The 14,101-nt window shown below is 37.8% G+C and overlaps 1 protein-coding gene across 1 annotated transcript in view; it reads right to left on the reverse strand.

Moving 5' to 3' along the window:
* GCM1 (glial cells missing transcription factor 1) overlaps positions 1–14,101 on the reverse strand; it is an 83,436-nt gene that overhangs the window by 37,537 nt on the left and 31,798 nt on the right. The window contains exon 2 of the mRNA XM_053710382.1: positions 6,146–6,398. Coding sequence (XP_053566357.1) covers positions 6,146–6,398 — 253 coding nt within the window. The remainder of the gene's footprint in view (positions 1–6,145; positions 6,399–14,101) is intronic.

The raw sequence follows: 14,101 nt of genomic DNA on the forward strand, positions 1-14,101 counted from the left end.
TTGTGTCACAACTTAGTGCTCACAAGCTAACGGCTGTAGCAACACACTACATGCATTTTACTTTGCTGTGTATGTAATGATGTCCTATAGCACAACATCCCATTCACTAAGGCATTGGTTATAATGATCTGACATCTCACTTGGGTATATAGCCGATATACAGGGCAGTGGCGGAACTTCCAGGGTGGCGAAAAGTTGCAACCAGGCCCAGGAATCAGTCTCTTTTTTGCCCCAAATGGGACTTTTACAGAGAATAACTTTTAATGGATTATATTAGTCACTATTGTAGCTATTGTCAAATATACGGAGGGGGCTGCACTGGAGGGGGCGGGGTTAAGACGAAGGGGGCGGGGTTGACTCAGAGGGGGCGGGGCTGGGCCGGTCTATACAAATTTCCAGGGCTGGTCTGATTTCCCAGTCCGGCCCTGCCTAAGCCCCGCCCACAAACTAGTGACATCACATCCTGCTCTCATCACAGCCACTTAGGGCTTTTGTGTGCTGTCTGTCTCCAACACCACCTCTCCTACAATAAAACATTTTTTTTCTAGTGGTTGGTTGGAGACAGGGCCCCCTGGCCACAGGCACCTAAATTTAGTCATCCCTTTCACCCCCTGATGGCAGCCCTGCCATCCAGACACACAGTGCTGAAATAATTACTAAACTTACGTATTTGTTCCTCTCCCATAAGTATTTCAGTTTGCGAACAAAGATGGCACCACAGAACACAAACTGTAGTAGTAAACTGGCTATTCTGAAACTACCAGCACCTTTCACTCTCAGACCAATCCACCATTTTACAGCACCCCCTCCCTCTCCCTACACACACCTCTGTATCACTTTGTGTCACTTTGCAAGTTACATTTTGTAAATTCTATCTCAAAGAGCAGTATTACTTCACACCTGATAAAGCAGAGCTTTCCAAACTTTTCATGTTGGTGACACACTTTTTAGACCTACATCATTTCGCGACACAGTAATTCAGTTGTACTAGCAAAAAGGAGGTTAATCTAACTTGTTTTTAGAGATACGGACGCATACATAAATTATATAATAACAAAATGTATTTACAAGTAACAGTATGTATGTGCAAGGATTAAAAACAAGTTTAATAACACCAATAGCTACTTATTATTTTAATGGGATGTATGAGGTTGATGGGATGAACACAATTTCTGAATATTTGGTGGAATATTAGATAAAGACACTCGCATTTCATCATCAAGCATTTTTAAGCTTCCACTTCCTATCCATATATCAAGAGCATCAGCAGCAATGCACTACTGGGAGCTAGCTGCAAAAAAAAACAACTGACTTCTGACTTCAGCTTAGTGTTTAATCTGCCGCCCTCAGAGCTCGGTGAGTCCGATTGACTACTGCCCGCGCTGTATACACACTGCTGTCCCACTCACTGACTACACATGCAGTCACGAGCCAATTAAGGAGACTACACGTGCAGTCAGGAGCCAATGGGAATAGTTTCAGTTCCCACTGAGCTGTGCCAATAGGTTAACATGATCTGTGTCCCCCTAGGTATCAATCATGTGTCAACCATGTGATATGCGTAGCAGGCAGGTGGAAAGTCAGAAACCAAAAAAAAATTAAAAAAAAGAATTTGTGCTGAAGCAGGGACACACCTACACACTGCTGCCGACACACTAGTGTGTCCCGACACACAGTTTGGAAAGCACTGTGATAAAGAGTTGAAACTACTGAAGGCTTTATATATATATATATATATATATATATATATATATATATATATATATATATATATATATATATATATATATATATATATATATATATATATATATATATATATATGTATATATATATATATATATATATATATATATATATATATTTGTGTACTTTTGCTTGGGGTTTATGACGTGTGTGTAGTTTATGTGTGAAGTTTGACTTCCTCGTTACCCTAAAGACTACAACACAATACAATGACCACATTTTGGGACTACAACTCCCACAAACCTCTGCTGACATATTGCAATTTAATTTTCAGCTGTGTGCTTCCACTAAGCTGGTAATATAATAAGGCAAACACTGCTCAGTTTTTAACCAAACCAAAAAAACAGCTATTAGACAATAAATTCCATTTCATAATTGTTTGCACAGTGGTTATTATTACAGTTTTAGCTAATCACTTTTTCTATTTCGTTGCATTGAAAAATACATTTAATAACTTAATAACTACTGTGGTATACTGTTACTTTAAGAAAAGACACCCTGGAGCTGGGAGGGAACTCTATGATCAGCAGCCATCTTCTTTATGTTAGTTTTTCTCTGTTAGTTCAGTTAGTGTTTTTGCTTACCTCTGAGCTGAATAAACATAGTTGCCAACAGTCCCTGATTTCCAGGGACAGTCCCTGGATTTTGTTGTATGTCCCTGGATTTTGTTGTATGTCCCTGGATTTTTTTTTGTCCCTGGAAATGTCCCTGAAAATCTCTTTTGCACAACATTTGTTGTTTGCATATAAGTATATATATATATATACACACACACACATACATATATACAGATAGATAGATGACAAATAGATATAGTGTTTAATTTAAATATAATTCATTCCTAATGGAATATTGTTATTATTATTGAATGGGTTCACATATTATTTGTCTTTCTAATTTTGATGCTGTGTTGTAAAAATAACCCTATGCCCAGAATGTGTTCCAGAGACTGGGTAGGTGTAAGAGCTTGGTGCTGTAATCTGTATAATAAACTATGGATAAGTCTAAATTAAACTATTACTTTCAAATGGGTGTGTTTTGATTGCAGAACTGAGTGGGCAGAGCAGTTGAACAGTAGGTCGTCAATACTCCAGTAACCCGCTTGCTTGCTCTGCTGCAAAGTGTCCCTGGATTTTTTTTTTAAATGTTGGCAACTATGAATAAAGACCTGCTCTGTGTACCTATTATCAAGTAGTGCTTATTCCTACTGCTAAATACCCACACAAGAAACATGACATGGTGTCAGAAGTGCTGAAAAAGTCACTTGTTTGAGTAAAGAGATTGTAACAAGGACTTTATTCACAGTTTCTCTAGCATCAGCATGGAGATGTTCAGAGCACCAGACCCTCTGCAATTTACAGGAAATGTAAGTGAAAACTGGAGAAGATGGGAGCAAAGATTTTTAATTTATGCTGAGGCAGTTGAACTTTATAAAAAAAGAGCAGAAAACACAGATTGCCATAGCCCTGCATGTTTTGGGTGGGGAAGGCCAAGAGATTTACAACACATTGGAACCAGCCCTGCCTGCTGAAAGAACCTTAAACTCAGTGCTGACTTTGTTCAGGGAGCATTGTACTCCAAAGAAAAATGTTGTGTTTGAGCGACATAAGTTTTGGTCACATTCATATTATGAGGGGCAAGGCATTGAAAGGTATATGACAGAACTCAGACTAAAAGCCAGAGATTGTGAGTTTGGTGCAATACTTGAGGACATGTTAAGAGACAAATTAGTATTCAGTCTTACAGATACCAGACTTAAAGAACGTTTGCTCAGAGAGGCTGACCTTACACTACAAAAGGCAGTGGAGATATGTCAGGCTGCTGAAGCTACCAAATCCCAGGTTCAGGTTATGGCTGCAAACACACCAGCAAGTTCCTACAAGGCTATTCATGCTTTACAGTACAAACCCACACTCACTAGCCAAGCAGAGTCTACTAGAGGCAGCAAGAACAAAGCTCACTCTAGTGCAAGGACTGAGCAAAAAAGGAATGTGTGCCCTAGGTGTGACAGGGTACATCCACCTCAAAGATGCCCTGCATTTGGGTGTGTTTGTTACACTTTTCACAAAATGAATCATTTTGCAAAATGCTGTAAATCACAGGGCCAGGAGTGTGATAGAGTAAAAACAGTTGAGACTTTATTTATAGGAGCAATATTGAAAGATGTAAAACAAGAACTAAAACATTCTGCATGGTTCTCTGAAGTGCAAATCAATGGTGCACCCATTAACTTTAAACTGGATACTGGTGCTGAGGCAAATGTGCTACCTATCACTCTCTTAAAAAAGATCCCTGCACAGTTCTGCATCAGAAATACTAACACTATGTTAATTGCTTATGGGGGTTCCAAAATCCGTCCAGAGCTGGAATTCTTTGTTACGCGATGCTCCTCACTTCCATTATTAGGAAAAGCAGCATGCCAGGAACTGGATTTACTTTGCAAAGTTCACACAGTATCTACACGAAAACTTTATACAAAGAGTCCTCAGAACTATGCACTTTCAACTCCCCATGGGGGCGCTTTAGATTTTGCAGGATGCCATTTGGGATAAAGTCAGCCAGTGAAGTATTTCAGCAGAAAAATATGGAGATTTTTGGGGACATCGCTGGTGTGCATATCATAGCTGATGATATGATTATTGCTGCATCATCAGATGAAGAACATGATCAGATCCTGAGACAGGTGATGAACAGGGCATTAGAACAGAACATTAAGTTCAATCCAGATAAAATCCAATTCAAAGTATCAGACATGTCATCACCCCTGCAGGAGTTCAACCTGATGTCTAGAAAGTCCAAGCAATTAGCAAAATGCCTGACCCAGAGGACAAAAAAGGGCTGCAAAGATTTTTGGGCATGGTCCGGTATCTGGCACAATATATACCAGGGGAGGCAGAGATTACTTCTCATTTGAGGAAGTTACTTTGCAAGGATATTGTTTGGCAGTGGGGTCCAGAACATACTAAAGCAGTACAGACTTTAAAGCAGGCACTGATTGAGGCTCCAGTATTAAGATTTTTTGACCCAGCAAAAGCAGTGGTGATTCAGGCAGATGCATCTAAATCAGGCCTTGGAGCTTGCTTACTTCAAGACAATTGCCCTATAGCATATGCATCGAGAGCAATGACTGCCACAGAGCAAAATTATGCCCAGATTGAGAAAGAACTATTGGCTATTGTAAATGCTACACAAAAGTTTCACCAGTTTATTTTCGGCAGAGCAGTTACAGTGCATTCTGACCACAAGCCTCTTGAATCAATACTCACTAAACCATTGAGCAAAGTATTAGCAAGACTCCAAAGAATGCTCTTACAACTGCAACGATACAACCTAAACATCATTTATACTCCTGGGCGTGATATGTTTATTTCTGATACTCTTTCCAGGGCCCCTGTTGATCCACCAGGACAAGAAGAGGACAGTTTATCAGAAGAAAGGGTCTATACACTGTCATCATAAGAATCTATTGGGACTGAGATGTTATCTTATTTACAAACTTCCACAGCAGAAGATGCAGACTTAAACAAACTTAAACAACTTCTGTCTGAAGGTTGGCCACAAAGAAAAAGGCAACTCCATCCAAGTCTGCAGTCATATTGGCAATTTAAGCACTTGCTGCGCATGGAAGATGGTCTCCTATTGCTGGGTGAAAAGATTGTAGTTCCTCGGAATGCTCGCAGGAAAATTCTAGAAAGTCTGCATGAGTGCCATCAAGGTATACAGAGAACCAAAATGCGCTACTACAACTTGCTTTGACATATATTGATTTTATGATCTTGAGAAATGCTTGTTTTGGCGAAATGCATTGAGCTATATTATAATAAAATCTGAAGCTGCATCTGAGTATGACCTGTTTGTGCGCCTACCATTTTATTTGAAACGTGCTACACCATTGTGAGCTTTTTATCTTGGAGGTGAAAGAAGGCAGGTTTCACAGAGGAAAAGAGCAGCTTGCATCCCCTGAGGTGATACAGCGCCGCCACATTCAATATTTCTTGTTTCTGGATACGGTCTGGGAGAACCGGGGCTGGCAGCGAGCATCTGAAGGGAAGTGCTAACATAACTTCATACTTTACTGCTATTAACATAATTTTATATTTATGCTGCCAACATGCAAGGGAAGGAAGATTTTATTTGTACACTAAAAAAAGTTTCAACTCATTTTGAATGTACTTAACCTACATGTGAAGCAACAATCTGAAATGTTTAATAATTAAATATAAAGTTTCCGGGGGAAGGGATATGCAGTGAAATTAGCTTTGTATTTATTCTAAACTTGAAAGATTGTTGATCACTAGAACCCAAGCAACAACATACTGATAAAATGCCCCCATTTGTAAATTATTTAGTAACACAAGCTGTTTTCCGTAGCTGTCATGGATAACATTAGTATACATACTCTGTTGCTTCTGCCGTGCTTTGTCACAAATGGCGGGTCTTTGGTATATCTTTTTACCACTTGGTGCGGAACAGTCATTGCTGCAGACAAGAACCCCAAGACAGGACTTCTTCAGGATGCGAGAGTTGTGGTTGTTGGTGTTGCGCATAGCCCAGCCACTAAGATGTCTTTGGGCATTTCTGTCAGAAGAACTGTAAATGTGTTTAACATAAGAATCAGGCCACTCCTGGAACCAATCTGTTAGCTCTGGATCCTAAAACAAAAAGTGCAAAGTGTGTTGTAAAACACATATAACAAAACAGCTGTCTATCTTTTTAAAATGAACAAATACAATAAACGGTGCTGAATTTTAGAAGACAAGATCATATAATGTTTAAAATGTTTTATTATGAATATAAAAATAACCTTATTATTATGAAACATAAATCTTAAGGGAATATAAATTAAGATATTCATCATCATGACATACCTAAAGCAGTAAAATACTTTCATTAAACATTTTGCAAAATGTTTCTAAAGTCCAACAGTATTTTGTGTAAACAGAAAGCAATTCCCATGTGCTATTCAATTTATCTTCCTAAGCCTAAGGAATTAATAGAAACCTCTTCAGGATGTGCATTTGAGAAACAATCCAAAGGAATTAAAGAAACAGTGAGTTTCATGCAAACTGATTATGGGCTGACTTGTTCAATTAATGATAGTGCCAGTCAGGGTCACCCTTATTAATATTATTTATTTGTATAGCACTGCAAAATTCCATAGCCCTTAGAATTTGCGGGGCCCTGGCTAAACATATTAGTGGGGTCCTTCAGCCCAGCCCCCCACTGTCCCAACATTCAGTGTGTCCTATATAAAGAATAAAACTATACATTACACCTCCTGATACCATAAACACTTCTTAATAACCTAAATACATGGTGTACATTGCACTTTCTCATACCCTCACCCTGGATAACAATACAAAGCCCCCAAATCCTCTCTTGCCCTGCACAAAGGGCAGGCCTGGTTTCCAATCTAATCCGTAAGATTTGTTAACGCAAATTGTTAACCACAAAGCATAACATTAAAGGGACATGAAACCCAAAAAATGTATTTCATGATTTAGATAGAGAATACAATTTTAAACAACTTTACAATTTACTTCTATTGTTTAATTTGCTTCCTTCTCTTGTTATCCTTTGCTGAAAGGTTTATCTAGACAAGCTCAGGAGCAGCAGAGAACCTAGGCCCTAGCTGTTGATTGGTGGCTACATATATATATATATATAGATTGTGATTGGCTCACCCATGTGTTTAGTTAGAAACCAGTAGTGCATAGCTGCTCCTTCAACAAATGATACCAAGAGAATAAAACAGATTAGATAATAGAAGTAAATTAGAAAGTTGTTTAGAATTGTATTCTCTATCTGAATCATGAAAGAAAATGTTTGGGTTTCATGTCCCTTTAAGGGTACATGGAATACAGGAAGGGAACCAGATCTATTCTTAGGTTTGATTTTGTAAACCACCTTTCTAGTTCTGTTGCCGGTCTCCTTGCTCTGTGTAGAGCACAAACTTGCAAATTCCATGCAGCTGGCACATCTTATGTTTGACATAGTACAGCTATGAAATGGGGGCATACAGCACTTCCATAGAACTGTCACTGGTTGCTATTTAAAGAAAGGTTAAAAGGAAATTTACCAAGCAGCTAGTCAGTTCTAATACTTATATGTATTCCTCCTTTTTAGAACCTGTTTATAAACATACTTGTTTGGAACTAGGATTAAATACAGCTTCAAAACCTGATGATATCTAAACTAAGTTTAGCTTGTAGAGACTATACTAAAGTCATTCAATTTGGGGACAGTTGTTAAATATATAGATTGTGCCCTGTTTTAATCTCCATACTTTCTGTTTGTCACTCTTATGATTCTAAAGTCCATTTTAGTTTTAAAGGGACAAGAAAGTAAAAATGTAACTTTCATGATTCAGCAGAGCGTGTAATTGTAAGGTCCTATTTAATTGTTTGCTTCTATTACCCCTATAAGAAGATGAAAAGTAAGAGATGTTATTGTCTGTCCTATGATGTGACCTTCCCCTATACACACACAAAGTTTGGCTTATTTTGTTCAGCAACTGCATATAAAAACTTAATATGGAAAAATCACATAAAACTTGTCATTCATTAAAGGCATCAGATAACAAAACAATGTAAAAATAGAGTAATGCATGAGATTAAATCTTTGTTGTGCTTAATGTTGTTGCTCAATGCATAATTATTATAAATAATGAGTAAATATATTGAAAAAAACAACAACTAGTAAATTACCTTTTTTGTAGAGTATATCTTAAAGGGACACTGAACCAAATTTTTTTCTTTCATGATTCAGATAAAGCATGGAACTTTAAGCAACTTTCTAATTTACTCCTATTGTCAATTTTTCTTCATTCTCTTGCTATCTTTATTTTAAAAGAAGGAATGTAAATCTTAGTAGCCAGCCCATTTTAGGTTCAGCACCATGGATAGTGCTTGCTTATTAGAGGCTTATATTTACCCACCAATAAAGAAAAGTTATATTTTAAATTGATAGTGTATCATCGACTTGTCCCTGAAGTTTCCATATAAATCATAATTTGAACCTTGTGTCTGCAGTAAATGCTTTAATGTGTATTCTTTAATGGTCTTTTCTATTTTTCTATTAATTTAGCAAATTTAATACACAGCACCCCACACCCTGTGATGTGATAAGCCAACAGGCCACTATTATCTATAGGGTGCAGCCACTTAGATATTCTCTGGTAGTGCCATTGGTCCCCTTTTTTCTTTGTAGTACAGTTATAATAACACACGTTTTACCTCTGTAATTACCTTGTATCTAATCCTCTGCAAACTGCCCACTTATTTCAGTTCTTTTGACAGACTTGCATTTTAGCCAATCAGTGCTGACTCCTAGGTAACTTCACATGCGTGAGCTCAATGTTATCTATATGACACACATGAACTCTAGTGGTGAAAAACTGTCAAAATGCATTTATATAAGAGACGGCCTTCAAAGTCTAAGCTTTCAACTAAGAATTCCAAGAGAACAAAGCAAAATTGGTGATAAAAGTAAATTGGAAAGATATTTAAAATTACATGCCCTATTTGAATCATGAAAGTTTATTTTGGACTTGTCTGTCTCTTTAATAAACTGAAACCGTATAGTGTTACAACTGTTGGTTCCACTCAACAGAACATAATATTTTTATTTTAATGTATATGAATAATGTATAAACCATAGTACAGTGTATTAGTTCTTTCTTATTATTTATAAATCAGAGATGACTGCAGGGAATCTTTTGGGAGCATCATGTCAAAACTTTTAGTAAGTGCCCAAGGCCAGACTTGAACAGGCAATGGAGGTATATGTAGGTCTTGCCATCTGTTTTTCTTGTGCATGGGTGAACATAATGATGTATGAAGTTGTCCTACACATCACCCTTTTACCATATCAGCTTTTATGTCTTCAGTTCATCTAAGAGATAGAAATCTCTCAAGTTATTAATTATAAATTATATATAAATGATAATAATTTTACCAGTGCACCCTTGTTTCTGAATGCATTAAGGTGCACAAAGAAGCATAGCCAGCGACTTTGGCCATTTTACCTTGGTCAAGTTCAAAATATAAGGTACATTTAGAACCGGCTCCAAGCTATCAACAAAATGAAAACCAGCAAGCTAGATGAACACACTGTTAATTGGAATATTACTACATTTTTTAGGTAAAACGTTTCTTTAGTTCACCTATTAATACTCTCCAATAAGGAAATACGGTTTGGGCAACTCCCATTCCCTATTTGCCCCACTCTTCTCTTGCTCTGACTTTTGTGGATCTTGTTACATTGTAACATGGTAGAGGAGACTGGAAAAATACAGAAGTTCATCAACCTTTATAGATCCTTTTTAATAAGCCTTTTAAAAAGCTGTCTATTGTATTAGAAGACACTACCTCCTCAGGCAGAATTCCACTGTTTGATTGCCCTTACAGTAAGAAAACCTTTTGTTGCTGGAGATTAAATGTCCTTTCATGTAGCCTTAAAGTCTGACCTCTTGTCACAAACAATTTTCTTGAAATAAAAAGTTAACTTGTCAGTTCTTTATATGGACTATGAATATTTTTTTATACTGTAATCATATCGTCACTCAAGCTTCTCTTTTCTAGAGTAAACAGACGCAATGTATCTAACCGATTCTTATTACTAAACATCATCTGATTCCCTTCTCATTTTGTATCCCTTCTCTAAACACTTTCTAGTTCAGTAATGTCATTTTTAGTAATTGGCCTCAAAACAGTGCTTCACACTATAGGTGAGTTTATATAAGAACATAATTATGCTTTCTTGTTTTGTATCTATTTTTTATACATGCTAATATATTATTTGTAAACATGCTTATAATGACTTATTTTATAAATGCTAGTATCTTATTTGCCTGGCATTGTGCACTACTTTTTAGTCACAATAAAGATCTTTTTCCACCTCTGTTTTGACAAGTCAAGTCCCAATTTAGTAATAAGTAGCTTACTTATTTTTGCTTCCAAAATGTAAAATCTTACCATTTTCATATTTAATTTGCTATTTACAAAATATTTTTCCAGCATTTTCACATCTTCTGGTAGCACAATGTTGTCTTGTTCTGACCTAATCCCTTTACACAATTTAATATACATCAATGCTGATTGTCACTTATAATCTTGTTTTTGTGAATATAATAATGTATATAATTCCTTATAATGCCCTATATTAGCTTGCCAAACACACGTCAGACTAACTGGTTTTTAGTAATTCCCCTGGGGGCACTTTGTAGCCAGGTAAGCTGTATGATTTTCTTCACTGGAAGCTATTTCCCATATGACTGAGGTGCTATTATAATAGCAGTGTTTTCTGTTTTTCATCAGGCTAATAGGTATTATATGGAAACAGTATTCTTGCTACGTTTGCTTTATATGAGACCAGGACAGTGAGACATACGTTTACTCATATTCATTGTGAATTTTATTTCCACTGTAATTATTTGAAAGTAACAATTAAATCCTGTGTATATGAGCTTACACAACTGATGAGGATGTGCGCTGGCTTTATCTTGCACATGTTTGTGCATATGAAGTTGCTACTTGGGCTGCATACACTTAGATGAATGACCATTTATGTATGTTCATACTTTGGTCACAATTTGCTGCACTCCGCTCTAAAATGATAGATTTTCATTTAACTTTTTTTAGAGTAATTGGCCTCTCCTCTTTTTCTGTAACTTTCACTCCTGCCCATTTTCACATCCACAATTACAATCTTGCTAATTCCATAGTGATAGTTGCCATCAGAAAAATGTTAATGATTCAGTTTCTTTTTTTTGTCTTTTTAATATTAATAGATTGATTACATTTTATATTTTCCCACTGAAATAGCCCTTTTATCTAGGTTGTTATAGCTTGTGTGAGATGCCTTCGTTGTTTTCCTTTTTAAGATGGGTATTCCTTTGTTAGGGCCTTGACTTTTTTGTATGTGCTTTCCAGTGCCAGAGAGAGAGAGACAGAGCAATACATAAGCAATGCACTACCCCAGTTATTTAGGTTCGCGTGTATCTTACCATCAAATTAGCAAAAGAAGGAATCTGAAGTATCTACTATCAGCAAATAAATATGTCCATGGGTGGCCCAATGAGTGTAGTTTTTCTTCTGCTTTGACTTCTACATAACCTTATATCCAGAATTAAAAAAGTAAAAGCTGATAATATCCCAAGGCAGTATACCCAGGAAAAAAAGATACAGAAGCTTGATCCAAAACACTTCTCTACAACGCAAACATCTTTTGAAGAGTGCCTTTCGGTTTTTCCAAAGAGGTTAATAACTTCTTATTTTGTAATATTCATGTTGATTCAATCCAAAAAGTTAATGATGCTGCTTGCCTTAAGGATTTTTGGTGACCTAATCTATCCTATCCATTTACTAATTATGGTCTTTACACCATACTGAAAGGGTTTTGGTCTTCAGGAGTGCTATTGGGATACATTCCTGGTCAGGTTAGACCTTCCAACAGGCGTATAGTAATCTTTCTATCCCATCTGGCTCCTGTCTTTGGGGGGATACTTTTATGTAATTTATACTTGTCTTTGCTGCCACATACTTCCTGCGAAGTGCACAACTCTTGTAATTTTTATTAGCATGGATGACAATTCTGGAGTATCGTTATCCCTGCAACACCATGTGCATTAAGTTTCTTCTTTTAAAGTGTATCATTGTAAACACTACATTTGTTAATTTCCTCCCCTTTAGTGTAATTTAAAATGTTGCTGCTGCTGTTTGATCACGTCTTGCTATCTGACTTCGTCATCTGCCTTCACCCATTGCTTCTTCATTTAATACCGACCATGCTTCTGGCCAGGTCCTTGCACTTCTTTACAGTCGTTGCTGATTTTGGCAACAATGGTCTTGTGCCCTCATACTTGATTAATACTTAACAACTAAAGACCAAACAATGGAAGAACAATAATTGTGTACATTTTTTTCCGTTTCAAGAGCTGTGGTTGTAGAGTGGTTGAAAAAAGCTTATTATGGGCCAGATTACAAGTGTCAAGCTAACAGTTACTCGCAAGTGTCAAGCTAACAGTTACTTTGTGAGCTCGCATGATGGTGTGAGCTAGCTGGTGAGTGCTGGGTGTTTCTATGTGTTGTATTACTTTTTATTTGTAATCTCCCTTGGTTCTTGCACCCATTCCGGACTGGGGTTAACTGCCTGTGGCTCTGGTGACATCACAGCTTTTTTGGAGTGCTATTTAGCACCCAGGGCTGGATGGTACTGAGTCACAGGATGTGTACCTGATCCGGTCATGGAGTGCAGTTCCCTTCCATGTTTTGTATTTTCTATGGGTGATTACAGCCACCTGTGCACCCCTTCTTTGTTCTCAGTTTGTTTAGCTTTGTGAGCTCGCATGATGGTGTGTCTGTGTTAGGGACTCAGGCTAAGGAAAGGACCTTGACGTGGTGCCTGAGCTTTCCCATTTGGCCAGATGCGGTGACTAACCTTTCCAGTTGTGATTTTATCTTAGCTGTGAGCTAGCTGGTGAGTGCTGGGTGTTTCTATGTGTTGTATTACTTTTTATTTGTAATCTCCCTTGGTTCTTGCACCCATTCCGGACTGGGGTTAACTGCCTGTGGCTCTGGTGACATCACAGCTTTTTTGCAGTGCTATTTAGCACCCAGGGCTGGATGGTACTGAGTCACAGGATGTGTACCTGATCCGGTCTTGGAGTGCAGTTCCCTTCCATGTTTTGTATTTTCTATGGGTGATTACAGCCACCTGTGCACCCCTTCTTTGTTCTCAGTTTGTTTAGCTTTGTGAGCTCGCATGATGGTGTGTCTGTGTTAGGGACTCAGGCTAAGGAAAGGACCTTGACGTGGTGCCTGAGCTTTCCCATTTGGCCAGATGCGGTGACTAACCTTTCCAGTTGTGATTTTATCTTAGCTGTGAGCTAGCTGGTGAGTGCTGGGTGTTTCTATGTGTTGTATTACTTTTTATTTGTAATCTCCCTTGGTTCTTGCACCCATTCCGGACTGGGGTTAACTGCCTGTGGCTCTGGTGACATCACAGCTTTTTTGGAGTGCTATTTAGCACCCAGGGCTGGATGGTACTGAGTCACAGGATGTGTACCTGATCCGGTCTTGGAGTGCAGTTCCCTTCCATGTTTTGTATTTTCTATGGGTGATTACAGCCACCTGTGCACCCCTTCTTTGTTCTCAGTTTGTTTAGCTTTGTGAGCTCGCATGATGGTGTGTCTGTGTTAGGGACTCAGGCTAAGGAAAGGACCTTGACGTGGTGCCTGAGCTTTCCCATTTGGCCAGATGCAGTGACTAACCTTTCCAGTTGTGATTTTATCTTAGCTGTGAGCTAGCTGGTGAGTGCTGGGTGTTTCTATGTGTTGTATTACTTTTTATTTGTA

Source organism: Bombina bombina, chromosome 4 (genome assembly GCF_027579735.1).
Source record: "Bombina bombina isolate aBomBom1 chromosome 4, aBomBom1.pri, whole genome shotgun sequence".
In the NCBI taxonomy this organism is placed as follows: Eukaryota; Metazoa; Chordata; class Amphibia; order Anura; family Bombinatoridae; genus Bombina; species Bombina bombina.